The 21,950-nt window shown below is 37.3% G+C and overlaps 2 protein-coding genes across 2 annotated transcripts in view; one reads left to right on the forward strand and one right to left on the reverse strand.

Annotated features, from left to right (window-relative positions):
• The window catches only part of ELK3 (ETS transcription factor ELK3), a 69,117-nt gene extending 62,029 nt beyond the window's left edge, over positions 1-7,088 (forward strand). The window contains exon 5 of the mRNA XM_027107247.1: positions 4,413-7,088. Within this exon, the coding sequence (XP_026963048.1) occupies positions 4,413-4,511 (99 nt within the window). The 3' untranslated portion in view covers positions 4,512-7,088. The remainder of the gene's footprint in view (positions 1-4,412) is intronic.
• Positions 7,089-16,403: 9,315 nt separating this feature from the next.
• Positions 16,404-21,950, reverse strand: part of CDK17 (cyclin dependent kinase 17) — a 98,935-nt gene continuing 93,388 nt past the window's right edge. The window contains exons 15-17 of the mRNA XM_027107248.1: positions 20,915-21,005; positions 18,676-18,753; positions 16,404-18,150 (exon numbers count right to left, since the gene is read on the reverse strand). Of these exons, the coding sequence (XP_026963049.1) occupies positions 18,113-18,150; positions 18,676-18,753; positions 20,915-21,005 (207 nt within the window). The 3' untranslated portion in view covers positions 16,404-18,112. The remainder of the gene's footprint in view (positions 18,151-18,675; positions 18,754-20,914; positions 21,006-21,950) is intronic.

The following is a 21,950-nucleotide window of genomic DNA, read 5'->3' on the forward strand; positions in this document are numbered from 1 at the left end:
TCTCATCACAAGAAATTGAGGATATGGTCATGCACAGCCAATGTGGTGATTCTTAGCCATTTTAACTCAGGCAAGGAAACAAAAACTAGAAATAGTGAGCAAAAACCAGTGAGCAAGTGCAGTATTAGGCAAGTTTTAGATTAGATTAGTAATCTTTTGGTGGGGGAACTAACAGACCTTATTTCCTGGAAGTCTCCAGATGGGAGCAGCAGAGAGTTCCCGAGTAGAGCAGAAAGGAGTTAGTTGTATGGTGCATATGTACAGCCAGCTCCATGGCGGTAGGGACTGTAATACTACTCTCTAATCCTAGAACCTAACACAGGGCCTCTCTAGGCTTCCCTAGATACTTGTGAATAATGAACGGACTCTTACTTCCCTCCTTACTGGGAATTCTGCCACCTGACTGGTGCAGGGCTTGGTGACCTCCGAAGGAAGCCATGGAGAACTACTGGTTGGGAGTTCTTTGAGATCTCTTGCCTTAGACACTAAACCTTTTCCAGCCTGTTACTCCCAACAGAACAGTGGTTCGTGTCCATAGTGATTCTACACATTAGTAGGGTATCAGGAGCTATGGGAATTGAGAGATCGGCATATCCCTCCTCTTCAGTCACTACTGTAGACCAGTGGTTCTCAAAGTTAACGTGCAACAGAATCAGCTGGAGGGTGGGTTAAAATGCAGTTTGCTGAGCCCCACCCCCCATTTCTGATTCAGAAGGCCTAGGATGGGGCCTGATAAAAACATTCTTTCAAGTTCCTAGTGATGCTGCTGCTCCAGGAACCACACTTTGAGAACCACTGAGGACCAGCGGTTCCTAATTGACATTTAGAATTCTGCAGAAGAAATGCTGCATTTAAAGGCTACCTGCTCAGAATTTTGATTTCACAAACTGGACCTGTCCTCTTCTCCTGGAACCATGCAAAACAATTCCTGAAAAGGAAAGTGCAACCAGGTTTGGATGGCTGACAGGTCACATGGCCTTGGGCCCTCTTTTTGGGATTGGGATCCATGAGACTAAGGAAAAACAATTTTGTACCTTTTAGAGTATTATTACTCTTCCTATGATAAGAGCATTGAGCTGGTGAAAGCTGAAATTAGCAGTTTTGAAAATGGTAAACAACATGGTAAGAAGAAGAAGAAGAATTTGATTTTTAATAATTAGACATTTCAAATGATGGGTTTCAGAATTCAGATTAGTATCAACAGTGCCCCTTTTTAAACTAATGAAAATAAGTTTCTTTAAAAATAGCAAGCCTCTATCACATATGCTATGTGAATGTGTTAGAGGAGGAAACAAATTAGACTTGGCCTATAGTAAGTTTTAAGTGATGCTGGCAGATTTCCTGCTATGATGATTAGAAAAGATCAGAATCCTTAGGGTAACAGTTGACAGAGCTGAGGGGTTTTGCCACAGAAGGTCCCCTGATATTACTATAGTAATTGAGAGCAGATACTGAAAATTTTAAGGGAAGGAGAGTGAAGATATATCACCCTTTCTAGAAGAGGTATGCTTTGGAATCTAGACACGTCTTAGTGAAGAGAGAGATGCCAGAGACATTGTGCTAAATGTAAATATACAACCTGGATTTATAAATAGAGATGGGTTACAACTGGACTGTTTAGCATTTTAAGCTTGTCTTTAGGATGTCTGTTCCACTTCTGAAACAGATTTTGATCAGATTTGGAATACACCTAGTCGGTACAGCCATATCTTGAAACAAGGTAATTTTCAATTGAGAATGTTTTCTGTAATTTTTAAGTCAACAAATCTAACCCAGCAAATATTTGCAATGCTCTGAGGCAGGGACTGTGGGGATATACAATATGTGAATAATAGATGTGTAAACGAAGTGCTACAGGAACCCAATAGGAGTAGCTCTTTCCAGCTGGGGACTGGACAGAAGCTCCAAGGCAGAAGTGTCACCTGAGCTAGGAAGAAGGGACAGGATTTTGGCAAAGTATATTCTAAATGAATAGATCTGTATCATTTGGATATGAAAGTACATAGTCTGTTCTGGAAGGAACTGGGTGATAGGAGACTGGTTGGAAAAGCAGCTGTGGGATTTGAATAGTATACCAAGGAGTTGTTAAGTGATAACCATGGAAGGCTTTCTAAGCTGGAAATAGCATAACATCTCTATTTTAGAAAGATAGCGCTGATATCACAGTGTGGAGAAAGGACAGAAGAGAAAGCGTAAGGGGCAGGAAAACATGAGGAAATTTATACTATTCCAAATTCTGAGGGAAGAATCATCTTTTAGATAAGAACAGTTGAAAACAGTAGTATATTTAGAAGACATTCCAGAGGTAAAATTGAGAGGAGGACTTAGTTGAGTGTAAGAAGTAGGTAGTGAAAATTAGGAAGAGGCAAGGATTACTCAGTGATCAGAAGACTGGGAATGCTATTGATAACAATAGTTACCATTTTTTTGAGGGCTGCTGTATACCAGACATTGTTCTAAGCACACTTTTTCATGGCTTTTTATTTAATAGTCCCGGTAGTTCTATTTGAAAATATAACCAATTTCACGAGAAAAAGAAAAGATAAGGAAGGCCCAGAGATGTTGCTCAACTTACCCAAGATCACATGTTAATAAGTGGCAGAGCCCTGATTCATGTTTAGGGTTGAGCTCCTTAACACCACTCTTCTTGACGTAAGAGTGAGTGGGGAAGCGGCATTGGTGGGGATATCTAACTGACATCAGGAAATGTTTGTTGAGTCCAGTATAGGAGAAAGGAAGGCTGAGGACAAAAGTTGGGGAATGCTGTAATTTAAGAAAAGGGACTGTGTGTGGATGATTTGGGGGGGGTGGGGCAATAAAGAGGACTATGAAATATGTCAGAAAAGCCAGGCTAACCAAGAAGAAACTATGACAACTGAGTGTATAGAAATAAAGAGCACAGGACAGAAATCAGTAACAAAACCAAAGCTGATTCTTTTGAAAATACCAATAAGATGGACAAAAACTGAGAGAAGATGTAAATAAACTCAAAGAATGAAAATTCAAAATCTGCTCTTCTTCCAATGTTCACTCTTAATCAATGGGAATAGTGGTTAGGAGCACGCCTTAAATAAAAAGAATATAAGCTAAATGCAAATAGACTTGATAACCCAGCTGAAATGGATAAAATTCTATGTAACATTAAAATTCCAAGTGTCAGGAAAGATACAAAAACCTTGAATATAACCATTAAAGAAACTGGAATAGTAATTAAAGAGCACCATCCCCCAACCCCTGACAAAAATAAGTTGGGCAGTTTGGTACAGAAAGCACAGTATCCTTCAGTCAGAGTTTAAACTTGGCTTTACTGCTTCTAAGCTATGACCTTCAGCCAAACAGAACTTAACTGAAATCCGTTTTTCTCATCCATAAAATGGGGATAACCGAACTTTTATAGGCTCTAGATATCAAATGAAATGACAACCACTGATAAACTGTAAGGGGCTAGACACATAACAATTACTGAAATAGTCTGAAAATTGCAAAAATATATTTACTTGTTCTACAAATATTGTACTTCTAACACATGCCTGGCTCTGTAGTTTGACACTTACTGATGAAGTGAAGTTTAACATTTAGCTTATCTAGACTAAATAGGAATTAAACTAGAAGACAGCCCAGGAGAGGAGCATTGTGACACATAGCATCCTGGACAATGAAAACCTAGTTTCCAACAGTTTTAAAAGGTCTTTAATTATTTCGTTAAAATGAAATGGGAGTATAGCTGCTGTATTTTAGACCTGAAAGGTATCAAATCATATACCTTTGTCCTATTTATCATCCTAGTTACCAACAAGACAAATTAACTTTAGTCCTTAAGTTTTGGCACTTATGGGTGATCTCTCTACTCAGTTTGATATTGTTTATCATTTTAATTAGAAAGAATACTTAAAAGATTTAGAAAATAATATCTTTAAAGATAAGAACCTTCCTCATTTTTAACAGTTACCGAGAAGCATCATTGTAGTACTCTGGAAAACTGACAGCCAATTTCAAAATACAGTATGAGAAGTTACTGATTTACATGCAAAGAGTCAGTTTCCTGGTTTTCAAAATTAATTTTTCTTAATATTTAAAGCAAATTATCATTCTGAGTAGATTGGAATCTTTTAGAAATAGTATTAGAACATACTTTAGCAACATATAAAGTACATATTTTTTTCTAGTAGCCTAGGCACATAAAACAATTAGGGACATTTCCTAAGCCTTAGCCTCTGTTTGCTGTATGTAACCCTTGATTTCATTGTCATCTTCCAATCACACATTCTGTAAAATGATTGGCAACTGACCTCTATCAATCACAGGGGTGATGAGAGAACTGATCCACTATGGTCTGTCTAGGAATGTAAAGAACTCAGGTCTTCCCGATGGATTTGCAATAACTATTTTAAAAAATCTTTTGTCCACTACAGTTCCCTACACTGCTTAATGGCCACATGCCAGTGCCAATCCCCAGTCTGGACAGAGCTGCTTCTCCAGTACTGCTTTCTTCGAACTCTCAGAAATCCTGATGACATCTGGCCACAATTAAAGACTCATTAACTGATGAAACAAATTTGTCCCCATGGGCTAGTTTACCTGTGTCATGAGAAGGACGTTGTGAAACCCGTCTGTTAATTTGGTTTGCACTTTTCATAACATGGATGGTCTAGATTTATGTTACCATTTTAAAAACTTTTTTATATTCAAGTATATATGAAAATCTGTTTTGCATTAAGTGAATTTTAATGTTTTTGTTTTTTATATCTTCTTAGCTCTTAAGTGTTGAACACTGTTGACAGTGAAGAACTTTTCTTAATGGTTTTCAATGTAACTAATAAGGATGTGAAGCTTTTTTCCTCTTTAATTCTGCATATGCTGAACTGTGCTTATATACACTATAACCAGCTGTGCCTTCCTTTGCATTTAGTTTAATGTAAATGATTTATATATTTTTTAGTATTAAGAGAAATTGAAAGACAAAAATTAGTATCAAACAGCTCTCTAGTGGAATTTCATTATTTTTCACAAGTAGACAATATGAAAGCAGACTCATATTCTTTTTTGCTTTCAACTGTATGAGAATTGCCTTAGGACCTCTTTTGAACTGAAATTCAGTGAATATAATGTCCAAGTAATGTTTTTATAAGAAAAAAACTAAGCCATATTTAGACAATAAACTTTCATAAAAGAAAAGAAAATATTCTAAAGTGCATTTTTTGAGAAATGAACGTTGAAAGGCTAGCTTCCTGTTTACAATCTTTTAGACTCCTTCCAAACAAAAACCTGAGATGGAAAAGCTATAAAGTTCACTCTATACATGCCCCTGGAATATTTCCTAGTTTAGCACATTCTTGTTTAAAAAAATTAACCTGGTTCTCCCAGTTTTCCATAGAGAATCATACCTCTCTGATGCATTTACTGTATCATTATGTTAGGGTTTCTCTAAACCCCTGAAACTATAATTAACATTTAAAAATCCTATGCTTTGGAAGAGGTTCACAGACTGGTGATGAATACAAATAACAAAGAAACAATTTTGTAGAAACAATTTTGTAACACCAGGTGTCTTCATGTGTATAGGTATAGCCTTGCTTGTGGAAATTGAGAGGTGTAGGATACACTGCTTTATGTATTACTGTTTATGGTGAGAATGAAGGAAAACTGATCAAAGAAATATAAAATTCTTCAGGAGCCTCATCATTGTGGAACTGAACTGATTATATAACAATTTGGAATACTCAGCAGTAAATTCTTCTGTGCAGTGTAGTTTAGAGCAATGATAATAGAAACATATTTTCTGTTCCTTCAAAAAATCACCAGGCACTAGTCTACAGTGCCACTCTGTATATGAAGTAGTAAAGTTCTAATGTAAGATAAAAGAACTGGAAAGTGCCCAGTGCTTCCAATTCAAGATTAAGTTAATTATCATCCTTAACTATAACAGAAACCAATTTGAAATGTGGCTAAATAATTCATTGATCCAAATGAGGCATTAAATGGCAGGGATTATGAGAAAGGGTAAAAAATAAAGGTTGCCAAAACAAATATTTCTTGAATTTTCAGGAAATCTAAAATTTTGTTTTGACACTTACAAAGTGAGATTTTCAATTGGAATTGAGCATCTCTGTGTTTGGGGATGTATGCCCTTATCTGAGGAAAAAAATCCAAACACTCCAATATGCATCTTTGAATATAAAATAATGGGCCTGGTTCCAAAAATCTCCAAATAGACACTACTGTCACTCCCTTATAGGCTAAGGATAATTCTGTACATTTAAAATAAAAGCTGGTCCAGGGGACTGGTATTCACCAAACATAAAATGTTAGAAGAGGCCTTTGAGAATGCATCCAACCACCATTTCCAGGTAAGGACAACTGCACAGGAGAAGTGGGAGTTGCCTAAGGCTACATAGTTCATTAAAGGTAGAACAATGATTGGTGCTCAGTCCAGTTCTAGTTCCCCATGCCTAGCTATAGGTAACTACTGGTCCAAAGCTGTATGTTAGGTAGAAAAAAACAAAAAAAGAGCATTAAAAAAAAAAACCCTGTTTTGTCAGATAAGAGCACACCTCAAATTCAAGATTCTCACAGAGAAACTAAGTCAATGTGCAAAAACCTCAACCAAAAATATTATTTTAAATGTAAATGTTGAATGTAAATCTGATTCTTGTACTCCCTTCCTCCAAATACTATGATTAACATACACTCTAGCTCCACTTATTAGAAATGGAAAAATACAATAATTTTCGATGGATCAAAAAACTCACTATAACACAAATAGAGAAATGGAGGTATTGAAGTATAACACTTATAGCTCTGACTCATTCTGTGTGTTGGGTTGGTTTGTTTGTTTTTTTAAACAATTATTTTAGTCAGAAAATAGGTTTCAAAAAACGTAAGAAATAACTTTGTTTCCCCCTTTTTATATGTTTGCTTGATCAGTGTTAAAATGCTATGTATGGTAAAGTTTTATAGATCTATAACCTAAACGTTGGTCTCTTTGTACACATCTTTTCTATGACTGCAAATCTTCATTCAACTTTCATATATGTATCATTTTTACTGTTATTTTTGTTCAATAAATACTTTGTGATAAAAGGTGTGAAGAGGCAAGTGGATTGGTTTACTTCCATTTACTTGGGATGATCCAAATTCCACCATTCTATAGGGTGTAAGTTGGAAAATGAATTGTTATCTAGCTAAATATTGCACATCGAGACACACTATGTATATATAAATCTTATTTAAACACAGATATTTAAGGAAACAAATATACTTATTGAGGTTGAGTTGGGTGGAAGGGAATGGATTTGAAAAGTGGTCCTGTGATCTCTTAAATATGAAGTTCTATCTGTCATTCTGTACTGAGATAGGGAGGTAAGGAGAATGGGAAAAACGAAATTACCATTTATTCTTTTAGCTACAAATAATATCAGGAAATTAAAGCCATCCCACGTTCATGGATTAGAGCACTTAATATTGTTAAGATCACAATACTACCGAGAGTGATCTACCAATTCAATGCAATTCCTATCACAATCCCAAAGAAACTTATTTTCCCCAGAAATAGAAAATCCCATCCTAAAATTTACATGGAATTTCAAGGAACCTTGAATATACAAAACAATCTTGAAAAAGGAAAACAAAGGTGGAGGACTTACACTTCTTGATTTCAAAACTTATAAAGCTACAATTAATTAAAACATTGCGGTACTGGCAGAAGGACAGAGATGTAGACTGAGAGAACAGAATTGAGAGCCCTGAAATAAACCCTCATACCTATGGTCAACTAATTTTCAACATGGATGCCAAGACCATCCAGTGGGAAAAAGACAGTTCTTTCAACAAGTAGGGCTAGGAAAACTACATACTCATATGCAAAAGAATAAGGTTGGACATTCACTTTACACCACAGACAAAAATTAATTCAAAATGGATCAAGGCCCTAAATGTAAGCGCTAAAACTATAAAACTCTTAAAATGGGGGAAAATATTCATGTTCTTGGATTTGGCAATACCAACTTAAATATGCCACCAACACCAGAGGCAACAAAAGAAAAAATAAACTGGACTTCATTAAAATTAAAAACTTCTGTATATATCAATAGGACATCATCAAGAAAGTGAACACAACCCACAGGAGAAAATAATTACAACTCATATACCTCATAAGGGTCTAATCCAGAATATATAAAGAACTCCTACAACTCAACAACAAAAAGACATCCAACCAAATTTTAAAAAGGGCAAAGGACTTGAATAGACATTTCTCTAAAGCAGATACACAAATGGCCAGTAAACACATGAAAAGCTGCTTAACACCCAGTCATTAGGAAAATGCAAATCAAAACCACAATGAGACACCACTTCACAGCTATTAGAATGAATATAATGGGAGAAAATTTAAAAAGCAAGGACGAGGAGAAACTGGACCTCATATATTACTACTGAGAATGTAAAATGGTACGGTCACTGTAGAAAACAGTTTGGCGGTTCCTCAAAAAGTTAAACATAATATTACTAACTAACCCAACAATTCCACTCCTAGGTATATAAAACCCAAAGAATTGAAAACAAGGGTTCAAACAGATGCTTGTATACCAGTGTTCATAGTGACATTATTTACAACAGCCAAAAATGGAAAAAAACAGTGTCTATCAACAGATGAGTGGATAAGCAAATGTTGTATAGTCGTACAACGTTATTCAGGCATGAAAACAAATGAAGTTCTGACACATGCTACAACATGGATGAACCTTGAAAACATCATGCAGGTGAAATAAGCCAGACACAAAAAAACAAGTGTGCTATGATTCCACTTACATGAAATATCTAGAATAAGCAAATTCACAAAGACAAAAAGTATTGGATTGGCCAAAAACTTCGTTCAGGTTTTTCTGTATAACATCTTACAGAAAAACCCAACCGAACTTTTTGGCCAATCCACGATATATGAGAGGTTACCCAAGAGCTGGGGAAAGGGGAAAACGTGGGAGGGTGGGGGTTAAATCTTAATGGGTACAAAGTTTCTGTTTGGAGTGATGAAAAACTTTGGAGCTCGACTGTGGTAAATGCTTTACAACACTGTGAACGTAATAATTAATGCCACTGAACTGTATACTTACGAAGTATAAAAATGGCAACTTTTATGTTATATGTATTTTACCACAATTTTAAAAAATAGTAAAAACAAAAACACACGCACAAAAAACAACCACATGAACTGTCTTGGGTCAAAAAGATCGTTATAACATGTTAACAAGTACTCTTTCAAATGTAAGCTGATAAAGCACCAAATAGAATGCAGCCACTTCTATATATAGAGTAACATATTCAGTGTGTTAACAACATCACTTGGAAGGAAAACAAAAAGGCATCCTCTCTTACCTTTAAGAACCTTGTCAGTTTAAGATGAATCACGTGTTCAAGGTTCAATATTTCTGAGTTTCAATTGTCTTCACTGCAAAGTTTTCAGAATCTGAATGGTGCTCAAGTATCAAAAAAAAATCAAATTTCTTAGTAAAATGAAGAAACATCCCCAGCTTTTCCTACGAAGAACAATTTTATGTAACTGCTGGATACAGTTCTTCACCTTTTATATGCAAGAATCAAACAAATGGATAACTATGTCAAATTTGCAACAAATATATCATGAATGAAATGAAAAATCTGACAATGATACTTAAAAGTGCTATCCTATAAAATTACAGTAAAGATTATTAAATGAATGGCCAGCACAATTATAAATTAATTGCCATTGACACAGTGAGACTTCATCATCTTAAGGAGATCCATTAAGAGAAAATGATCCCAGAGATTGGTTCAAGATGGCAGAGTAGAAGGACATGCGCTCACTCCCTCTTGTGAGAGCACCAGAATCACAACTAACTGCTGAACAATCATCGACAGGAAGACACTGGAACTCACCAAAAAAGATACCCCACACCCAAAGACAAACGAGAAGCGGCAGTGAGATGGTAGGAGGGGTGCAATCAATAAAATCAAGCCCCATAACCGCTGGGTGGGTGACTCACAAACTGGAGAACAATTATACCACAGAAGTCCACCCACTGGAGTGAAGTTTCTGAGCCCCACGTCAGGCTTCCCAACCTGGGGGTCTGGCAACAGGAAGAGGAATTCCCACAGAATCAGACTTTGAAGGCTAGCAGAATTTGATTGCAGGACTTCAACAGGACTAGGGGAAACAGAGACTCCACTCTTGGAGGGCACACACAAGGTAGTGTGCACACTGGGACCTAGGGGAAGGAGCAGTGACCCCATAGGAGACTGAACCAGACCTACCTGCTACTGTTGGAGGGTCTTCTGCAGAGGCGGGGGGTGGCTGAGGCTCACCGTGGCGACAAGGACACTGGCAGCAGAAGTTCTGGAAGTACTGCTTGGCATAAATCCTACTGGAGTCCGCTATTAGGCCCACCAAAGAGCCCAGTAGGCTCCAGTGCTGGGTCACCTCAGGCCAAACAACCAACAGGGAGGGAACTCATCCCCATCCATCAGCAAACAAGTGGATTAAAGTTTTACTGAGCTCTGCCCACCAGAGCAACAGCCAGCTCTACCCACCACCAGTTACCCACCATCAGTCCCTCCCATCAGGAAGCTTGCAAAAGCCTCTTAGATAGCTCATCCACCAGAGAGCAGACAGCAGAAGCAAGAAGAACTACAATCCTGCAGCCTGTGGAACAAAAACCACATTCACAGAAAGACAAGATGAAAAGGCAGAGGGCTGGGTACCAGATGAAGGAACAAGATAAAACCCCAGAAAAACAACTAAATGAAGTGGAGATAGGCAGCCTTCCAGAAAAAGAATTCAGAATAATGATAGTGAAGATGATCCAGGACCTTGGGAAAACAATGAAAGCAAAGATCAAGAAGATGCAAGAAATCTAACAATGACTTAGAAGAATTAAAGAACAAACACCTAGAAGAAGTAAAGAACAGAGATGAACAACACAATAGCTGAAATGAAAAATACGCTAGAAGGAATCAATGGCAGAATAACTAAGGCAGAAGAATGGATAAGTGACCTGGAAGACAGAATGGTGGAATTCACTGCCATGCAACAGACTACAGAAATAAGAATGAAAGGAAATGAAGACAGCCTAAGAGACCTCTGGGACAACATTAAATGCACCAACATTCACATTATAGGGGTCCCAGAAGGAGAAGAGAGAGAGAAAGGACCCGAGAAAATATTTGAAGAGATTATAGTTGAAAACTTCCCTAACATGGGGAAGGAAATAGCCACCCAGGTCCAGGCAGCACAGAGAGTCCCAGGCAGGATAAACCCAAGGAGAAACACGCCGAGACACACAGTAATCAAACTGACAAAAATTAAAGACAAAGAAAAATTATTAAAAGCAACAAGGGAAAACTGACAAATAACATACAAGGGAACTCCCATAATGTTAACGGCTGATTTCTCAGCAGAAACTCTACAAGCCAGAAGGGAGTGGCATCATATATTTAAAGTGATGAAAGGGAAGAACCTACAACCAAGATTACTCTACCCGGCAAGGATCTCATTCAGATTCAATGGAGAAATCAAAAGCTTTACAGACAAGCAAAAGCTAAGAGAATTCAGCACCACCAAACCAGCTCTACAACAAATGCTAAAGGAACTTCTCTAAGAAGTGGGAAACACAAGAGAAGGACCTACAAAAACAAAAACAAAACAATTAAGAAAATGGTAATAGGAACATACATATTGATAATTACCTTAAATGTGAATGGATTAAATGCTCCAACCAAAAGGCAGAGGCTGGCTGAATGGATACAAAAACAAGACCCATATGTATGCTGTCCACAGGAGACCCACTTCAGACCTAGGGACACATACAGACTGAAGGTGAGGGGATGGAAAAAGATATTCTATGCAAATGGAAATCAAAAGAAAGCTGGAATAGCAGTACTCATATCAGATAAAACAGACTTTAAAATAATGTTACAAGAGACAAGGAAGGACACTACATAATGACCAAGGGATCGATCCAAGAATAAGATATAACAATTATAAATATATATGCACCCAACATAAGAGCACCTCAATACATAAGGCAAATGCTAACAACTATAAAAGAGAAAATTGACAGTATCACAATAATAGTGGGGGACTTTACCACCTCATTTACATCAATGGACAGATCATCCAGACAGAAAATTAATAAGGAAACACATGCTTTAAATGACACAAAAGACCAGATAGATTTAATTGATATTTATAAGACATTCCATCCGAAAACAGCAGATTACACTTCCTTATCAAGTGAACAGCGAACATTCTCCAGGATAGATCACATCTTGGGTCAGAGATCAAGCCTTGGTAAATTTAAGAAAACTGAAATCATATCAAGCATCTTTTCCGACCACAACGCTATGACATTAGAAATCAATTACAGGGGAAAAAACGTAAAAAATACAAACACGAGAAGGCGAAACAATACATTACTAAATAACCAAGAGACCACTGAAGAAATCAAAGAGGAAATCAAAAAATACCTAGAGAGAAATGACAATGAAAACATGACGATCCAAAACCTATGGGATGCAGCAAAAGCAGTTCTAAGAGGGAAGTTTATAGCTATACGATCATGCCTCAAGAAACAAGAAAAATCTAAAATAAACAATCTAATCTTACACCTAAAGGAACTAGAGAAAGAAGAACAAACAAAACCCAAAGTTAGTAGAAGGAAAGAAATCATAAAGACCAGAGAAGAAATAAATGAAATAAAAACAAAGAAAACAATAGCAAAGATCAATAAAACTAAAAGCTGGTTCTTTGAGAAGATAAACAAAATTGATAAGCCACTAGCCAGACTCATCAAGAAAAAGAGGGAGAAGACTCAAATCAATAAAATTAGAAATGAAAAAAGATGTTACAACAGACACTGCAGAAATACAAAGCATCATAAGAGACTATTACAAGCAACTCTATGCCAATAAAATGGACAACCTGGAAGAAATGGACAAGTTCTTAGAAAAGTATAACCTTCCAAGACTGAACCAGGAAGAAATAGAAAATATGAACAGACCAATCACAAGTAATGAAACTGAAACTGTGATTAAAACTCTTCCAACAAACAAAAGTCCAGGACCAGATGGCTTCACAGGTGAATTCTATCAAACATTTAGAGAAGAGCTAACACCCATCCTTCTCAAACTCTTCCAAAACACTGCAGAGGGAGGAACACTCCCAACTCATTCTAGGAGGCTACCATCACCCTGATACCCAAACCAGACAAAGATACCACAAAAAAAGAAAATTACAGAGCAATATCACTGATGAATATAGATACAAAAATCCTCAACAAAATACTAGCAAACAGATTCCGACAACACACTAAAAGGATCATATACCATATCAAGTGGGATTTATCCCAGGGATGCAAGGATTCTTCAATATATACAAATCAACCAATGTGACACGCCATATTAACAAACTGAAGAATAAAAACCATATGATCATCTCAATAGAAGTGGAAAAAGCTTTTGACAAAATTCAATACCCATTTATGATAAAAAAAAAAAAAAAACTCTCCAGAGAGCGGGCATAGAGGGAACCTACCTCAACATAATGAAAACCATATATGACAAACCCACAGCAAACATCATTCTCAGTGGTGAAAAACTGTAAGCATTTCCCCTAAGATCAGGAACAAGTATGTCCACTCTTGATACTATTATTCAACATAATTTTGGAAGTCCTAGCCACAGCAATCATAGAAGAAAAAGGAATACAAATTGGAAAAGCAGTAAAACTGTCACTATTCGCAGATGACATGATACTATACATAGATAATCCTAAAGATGCCACCAGAGGGCTTCCCTACTGGCGCAGTAGTTAAGAATCTGCCAGCCAATGCAGGGGATATGGGTTCAGGCCCTGGTCCGGGAAGATTCCACATGCCATGAAGCAACTAAGCCCATGCGCTACAACTACTGAGCCTACGTGCCACAATTACTGAAACCCGCGTGCCTAGAACCCGTGCTCCACAACGAGAAGCCACCGCAATGAGTAGCCCCTGCTTGCTGCAACTAGAGAAAGCCTGCCCGCAGCAAAGACCCAACATAGCCAAAATGAATAAAGTTAAAAAAAAAAAAAAAAAGATGCCACCAGAAAACTACTAGACCTAATCAATGAATTTGGTAAAGTTGCAGGATACAAAATTAATACACAGAAACCTCTTGCATTCCTATACATTAACAACAAAAGATCAGAAAGAGAAATTAAGGAAATAATCCCATTCACCACTAAAACAAAAAGAATAAAATACCTAAGAATAAACCCACCTAAGGAGGTAAAAGACCTGTATGCAGAAAACTATAAGACACTGATGAAAGAAATCAAAGATAACACAAACAGATGGAGAGATATATCATGTTCTTGGATTGGAAGAATCAATATTGTGAAAACGACTATACTACCCAAAGCAATCTACAGATTCAATGCAATCTCTATCAAATTACCAATGGTAGTTTTTACAGAACAAAAAAACCTTAAAATTTTTATGGAGACACAAAAGATCCCGAATAGCCAAAGCAATCTTGAGGGGAAAAAAAATGGAGCTGGAACAATCAGACTCCCTTACTTCAGACTATATTACAAAGCTACAGTAATCAAGACAATATGGTACTAGCACAAAAACAGACATATAGATCAATGGAACAGGATAGAAAGCCCAGAGTTAAACCAACACACCTATAGTCAACTAATCTATGACAAAGGAAGCAAGGATATACAATGGAGAAAAGACAGTTTCTTCAATAAGTGGTGCTGGGAAAACTGGACAGCTACATGTAAAGGACTGAAATTAGAACACTCCCTAACACCATACATAAAAATAAACTCAAAATGGATTAAAGGGTTTTGCAGGTGGCGCAGTGGTTAAGAATCCACCTGCCAATGCAGGGAACACGGGTTCAAGCCCTGGTCTGGGGAGATCCCACATGCTGCGGAGCAACTAAGGCTGTGCACCACAACTACTGAGCCTGTGCTCTAGAGTCCACAAACCACAACTACTGAGCCTGTGTGCCACAACTACTGAAGCCCGTATGCCTAGAGCCCGTGCTCCGCAACGAGAAGCCACTGCAATGAGAAGCCCGCACACCACAACGAACAGTTGCCCCCGCTCACCACAACTAGAGAAAGCCCGCATGCAGCAACGAAGACTCAATGCAGCCGAAAATAAATAAATAAATTTAAAAAAAGAATTAAAGACCTAAATGTCCAGTCTTACACTGGACACTATAAAACTCTTAGAGGAAAACATAGGAAGCACACTCTTTGGCATAAATCACAGCAAGATCTTTTTTGACCCACCTCCTAGAGTAATGGAAATAAAAACAAAAATAAACAACTGGGACCTAATGAAACTTAAAAGCTTTTGTACAGCAAAGGAAACAAGACGAAAAGGCCCTCAGAATGGGAGAAAATACTTGCAAATGAATCAACGGACAAAGGATTAATCTCCAAAAATAGAAACAGCTCATGCAGCTCAATATTAAAAAAACAAACAACTAATCAAAAAATAGGCAGAAGACCTAAATAGACATTCCTCCAAAGACGACAAACAGATAGCCAACAGGCACATGAAAAGATGCTCAACAACACTAATTATTAGAGAAATGCAAATCAAAACTACAATGAGGTATCACCTCACACTGGTTAGAAAAGGTATCATCAGAAAGTCTACAAACAACAAATACTGGAGAGAGTGTGGAGAAAAGGGAACCCTCTTGCACTGTTGGTGGGAATGTAAATTAATACAGCCACTATGGAGAACAGTACAGAGGTTCATTAAAAAACTAAAAATAGAATTACCATATGACCCAGCAATCCCACAACTGGGCATATACCCAGAGAAAACCATAATTCAAAAAGACACATGTACCCCAATGTTCACTGCAGCACTATTTACAATAGCCAGGTCATGGAAGCAACCTAAATGCCCATTGACAGAAGAATGGATAAAGACAATGTGATACATATATACAATGGAATATTACTCAGCCATAAAAAAGAACGAAATTGGGTCAGTTGTAGAGACGTGGATGGATCTAGAGACTGTCATACAGAGTGAAGTAAGTCAGAAAGAGAAAAACAAATATCATATATTAATGCATATATGTGGAATCTAGGAAAATGGTACAGATGAACCGGTTTGCAAGGCAGAAATAGAGACACAGATGTAGAGAACAAACGTATTGACACCAAGAGGGGAAAGTGGGGTGGGGGTGGTGTGATGAATTGGGAGATTGGGATTGACATATATACACTAACATGTATAAAATAGATAACTAAAAAGAACCTGCTGCATAAAAATAAATAAATAAAATTGGAAAAAAAAAAGATCCCATTCTGCACAGCCTTCTTCCCCAAGAAAGAACTGTGACTCAACAAAACCACATTTTAACAACATGAAGATTTTGTTATTATAAATTTCAAAACAAAATGGAGGAATTTTCACATAATATTTATAACCTTCAAAGTACAATATTAATACATATCTGTCAGTTAGAAATAACAGCAGTTTGTTAGGCTACAGGGTTTAACATAAAACCAATTTACAAATGTGAAAAGCAGTAGTGGTCCAATATTCACCATTACACATGAATCTGTTTCTTCCAGAAAATTTTTCTTAAAAAATTAAAATTTCAGTATTATGAAATATTAAAATAACACCCCAAACATGCCACAATCACTATTCACAAATAAAATTAAAATGAAATATACAAAAATTCACTTAATACTGTTAAATAACAATAAACTACAAGATTTCCTGAACAGAAATGGTAGGACCCCTGAATGTTTTACAGTGAATGTCAGGAAAAGAATTAAGTTATGACTATTTTCATGATATATAAGCCCAAAATTTACATGACCATTTCAAAATATCGCAATTAAGATTTGCAGTTGGTAAGATGCACTAAACAAACAGTCCTTAAAAGTGAACACAAATGCTTAAAACACTGTTACCAACACCAAGGTGTATTTATGATGTTCAAAAAGATGCATAATTAAAACTGTAATATTTACTACCTCTGGTAAACAGATAATATCTATAATGCTTTAAAACAATCTTCCAAGTTCTCATTTCTCTCATTTGTATTTAGCATGGCTCATTTCAAAGACATATTACAGCTTTCAACTGATTCCAAGTGAATGTTATTAAAACACACACACACAGCTCCCAAATGAAATAAAACTGTTCCCCAATGATCATCCATTCTAATAAAAGAATTGTATTTAAAACAAATAAACAAAACAAGACCTCTGATGTTTGACTGGACTTGTATGGTTTAGTTTTAACTAAATTAAAGCACGATGTAAAATAGGTAAGTGTATTAGTATACAAATATCCAATAATATGCAGGAAATATTTCTAAAATGAGGAAAAATAAAAATAAATAATTTTGGTGCTTTAATTTACTGGTATTTAATACGAGATCCCCAAAATGTCAGATATTCACTTGCTTGAATCAACTTCTGCATCACATGCTTTCCTAAACATAATGTGCTTATCAATTTCTTACTACACTATTTGCCAATGTTCAATAAAAAAATTATATAGCATGAATGTAAGAGTGTTCAAGTTGGCTCACTTATTTTACTGTTAAGCAAAGCTGGATTTACATTCCAGGAAACACTGCAGTTTAATTTTAAAAACAAACAAAGAAAAAATGCAGCAGTAAAACAATTTGTGAGGAGAAACAGATGCATTCACGTATAATAAAGCCACTGCAACTTCTTCAGGCATTCAACTGTTGTGTTAAATAAACAGACAGTAGTTATTTAGCAGCAATGATTCCGCAATAAATAATGCATTGTGTTTCTCAGTCCTGCACAAAAATTGCAGCTACAGTTACATCAATAGCTGTAACCTACTGGCTCTAATGGCAGAGAAGACCTTAAAACCAACTGTACAAAAAAATTGTCACACTGTGACAACAAATATAAAAACAATTTGTAGGTCTGAAATAAAAAGACTCCACTGTGAAGAGGACAGTGTAGACAAACGAAGATTCCAAGTCCACCAAAAGAAATAATTGCCTTCAGATCTGAGTCCTTGATTGATAAGAAAGGCTGGGGGCTGGGCTTGAAACCATGTTACCAGACTTAAAAGAGCATGCTCTGTCTTCTGTTCTTCCCATGTCCTAAAATATAAAGTCATTTTATGAGGCAGTTCAACGTTCAGTTTTATCCCACATACAGTATTTGTTGACTCTATGAAGCTAATGTTCCCACCAGCAAAAGCTAATATTCCACGGTAAGAGTGATCAGCACTGTCTTAAATGACCCTTTTGTTGATGGGGTCAGTCTACAGCTTCTATGCTTCGAAGTGATGAACCTGATGACTAGGGAAGCACAAGATGTGTCTTCTGCCTCAGGTGCCAGGGATGGCGTGTGCAGTGATCAAGCCAGGCCACTTGTAAAAGGTCTTTGTGCCATCTGCAGCTTTCAGGATCCCTGATTTGACTGAGTCAGATTTCTCTCTGAAGAATTACTGAGCTGCCCATATCATACAGGAAAGTATGTGCAATGCTAAACATACACAGCTGTGGAATGCACTGTACATTGTTTTTTACATCAATAATTTTACCGATCAATTTATAAACCCAAAACTTGGTTCCACGCAAAATTTCATGATCGACACGTGAAATGGTTTATGACAAACACACCTGTCTCTGGATAAGAAGAATTTCGAAAACCCGGGTCCTTTTGCAATTGAATCTCTTTCAAACTGAATATTGATACACCTAAAATGCACAGACAAAAATTATCAGATGAAAGTCTATCATTAAAGCAAATATAATCCAACTATAGACAAAATATCTAAAAATGTATACTGATTCAACATGAATCATTTATACTACATTTACAAGGTTACAGCCCTGCTGAAATATTTTCCCTTTTGTCCCAATGTCTTAAGAAAACCAAACCAAATAACCTCTCCCTCAGAACCTTTCTCCCCCAATTCTGCCTTAAATCATGCTTTGAGTATGTGTTTCTCTAAGGAGAATGTACATTGTCTATTTCTAGGGCTTACTGAGGTTGGAAGACCTAATCAAAATGTATTACTCGGTTTTATTCTCTCTGTTCTTTATTTGTCTCCTTATGATGGCATGAAGGTCAAATCCTCAAACTATCTTCAGAATTTTAGAGAAAAACAAGAAATGGGTTTGTACACCTCACCCACACCTCAAACTATAAAACTTGGTATTAATAATGAAACGTAAATCTCTTAAAAAACACTTGTAACTCATCCTTCTTATTTCCATCTCTGCCAGAGAGGTAGTCTTTCATTAAAAAATATCCAGGGCTTCCCTGGTGGCGTAGTGGTTGCGAGTCCGCCTGCCGATGCAGGGGACACGGGTTCGTGCCCCAGTCCGGGAAGATCCCGCATGCCGCGGAGTGGCTGGGCCTGTGAACCATGGCCGCTGAGCCTGCGCGTCCGGAGCCTGTGCCCCGCAACGGGAGAGGCCACAACAGTGAGAGGCCCGCGTACTGCCAAAAAAAAAAAAAAATATCCAATAGGGGCTTCCCTGGTGGCACAGTGGTTAAGAATCCACCTGCCAATGCCAGGGACGTAAGTTCGAGCCCTGGTCCGGGAAGATCCCACGTGTGGCAGAGCAGCTAAGCCCATGTGTCACAACTACTGGGCCTGTGCTCTAGAGCCCTTGAGCCACAACTACTGAAGCCCTTGCGCCTAAAGGCAGTGCTCTGCAACAAGAGAAGCCACCGCAACGAGAAGCCCACACACCACAACGAAGAGTAGCCCCCGCTCACCGCAACTAGAGAAAGCCCATGCGCAGTAGAGAAGACCCAACGCAGCCAAAAATAAATTAATTAAAATATGTATATATCCAATAAGTTCTAAGTGAAAAGTCTTGAGGAGTCTTGATTCCAATTAGAAAACCTTTTAGTGAATCAATACTGTCTAGTAAATGAGAACGGGAAATTAATGAAAGCTTTTGGCTGTTCAGTTCCCAAATATTCTCTTAATTCCTCACTCACCTTGCTAATTTTTAAAAATTTATTTTTGGCTGCATTGGGTCTTTGTTGCTGCGTGCAGGCTTTTCTCTAGTTGTGGCGAGCCGAGGCTACTCTTCGTTGCAGTGTGCGGAATTCTCACTGTGGTGGCTTCTCTTGTTGTGGAGCATGGGCTCTAGGCACACAGGCTTCAGTAATTGTGGCACGCGGGCTCAGTATTTGAGGCGCATGGGCTTAGTTGCTCCGTAGCATGTGGGATCTTCCCAGACCAGGGCTCGAACCCGTGTCCCCTGCATTGGCAGGCGGATTCTTAACTACTGCGCCACCAGGGAAGTCCTCACCTTGCTAATTTTAAAGTAAAATATTGGGGTAATTTATAAGAAACTTCTGAGTAAAATCAAGCAGTTACCCCAGGCATGAGAAATCAGCTATTTTAGTGACAATATGCTCACCACTGTCATGGGGATGGTAAAGTCAGAGTGAACACAGTAAAGGAAAATCATCTTCACATCTTGAAAAAGAAATTTACTTCCACAAAAAAATCTTGTTTTGGTTGTGCTTCATTACTATTTACTTGAAATCCATTTTTAACAACTCTGAATCAAAGCAATCCAGATTGGGCCTAATGACAACGTCTATCATCAGATGGCATTTTCCACTTACTTAAGTCAAATAAGACTAATGACCCACATCTAAGTGCTACTGATTTCTTACAGAGTCGTGGCAATATACTCAGTGTTAAAAGAAATAAATTAAAACAGACAAGACAGACATACACCTCCCTTTAAGGAATTCTGATCTAATTACAGAAAGCCAGAATTTTAGGCTTAAAAACCAACCATCTTCCTAAATCCCTAATTCACCCCAGTCTCCAAACCTGGATAAAAATAAAGGGGGTGGGGGGACACACTCTAGAATCTCTCTTACTTTCAGGTAAAGCATGTATCCTTGGTCCCAGACTTCGAAAGTACACATGTTTCATGGCCTCTTCTGCTGAAACCCTTTTCTTAGATTCATACTGTGAGAAACCAAAAAACTGCTTCATTAATTTTTTTCTCTAAATACTGGAAAAAGCGTATGCAAGCGGGAGGGGACACACACACAAATTAGCATTTAAGCATTTAGAGCTACTCTTATCTTGATTACTTAATAGAGTGACTATTATTTTTAAGAACCAATTTGGAGTACTATGCTCTAATGTGAGTTACTACTGAGATTATGTAGCAATGATTATATCTCAGTTACAAATTTCCAAGATAAAGCTGGATCTTAACGAAAAATTTAGATGCCCTATATTTTCTGAAGTGATGAAAAAAAGCAAAATATCTGACCTTTCGTGTTACTTTTCTTCACGAATACCACAGTATTACTGGAAATATACCTAATACCTTTATGAAAGACATTATTAAATTACCTATTCAATACCCATCTCCCTTTTTTCCTTGACGAGATAATGTAGATTTGTTTAAGGTATACATGCTTCCAACTCTGACATATGAATCATGACTATTCTAAGTTTAGGCTAATTATGGCAATCCTGCTCCCCAATTCTCAGCCTCTCTTACAATTAATATTCTGGCCTTAGGAAGATTTTGGAGACCTAGGAAGAAGTCCTTACAGGGGTTTTTGGAAAAGCCTTTGCTTTCCAGATACAAAAGGATTAATGAGACTGACAGACTCTTATCCTCTCTCTTCTTCCTGTTCTGAATGAAGATATGGATGGTACTTGGGAGGTACAACAGCCTGTAAGGCAGTAAGTATAAGGAAAAGAAAGAGAACATAAGAGAACAGGAATTGCAGAGAACATGGCCTTGACACAGTTGATCAGGGCCAGCAGCTAACTACCTCAGACTGTTCTAGGTTACAATGAGAGACCCAGACACATTAAGAGAAACCATAATTGTTTTTCACCTAAGCACATGTCTTAAGAATGCTAGATACTACCATAATCTTATTTAATTGT

The sequence above is a fragment of the Aethalodelphis obliquidens genome, unplaced genomic scaffold (genome assembly GCF_003676395.1).
Source record: "Aethalodelphis obliquidens isolate GAN/ISIS:26980383/991018 unplaced genomic scaffold, ASM367639v1 scaffold8, whole genome shotgun sequence".
In the NCBI taxonomy this organism is placed as follows: domain Eukaryota; kingdom Metazoa; phylum Chordata; class Mammalia; order Artiodactyla; family Delphinidae; genus Aethalodelphis; species Aethalodelphis obliquidens.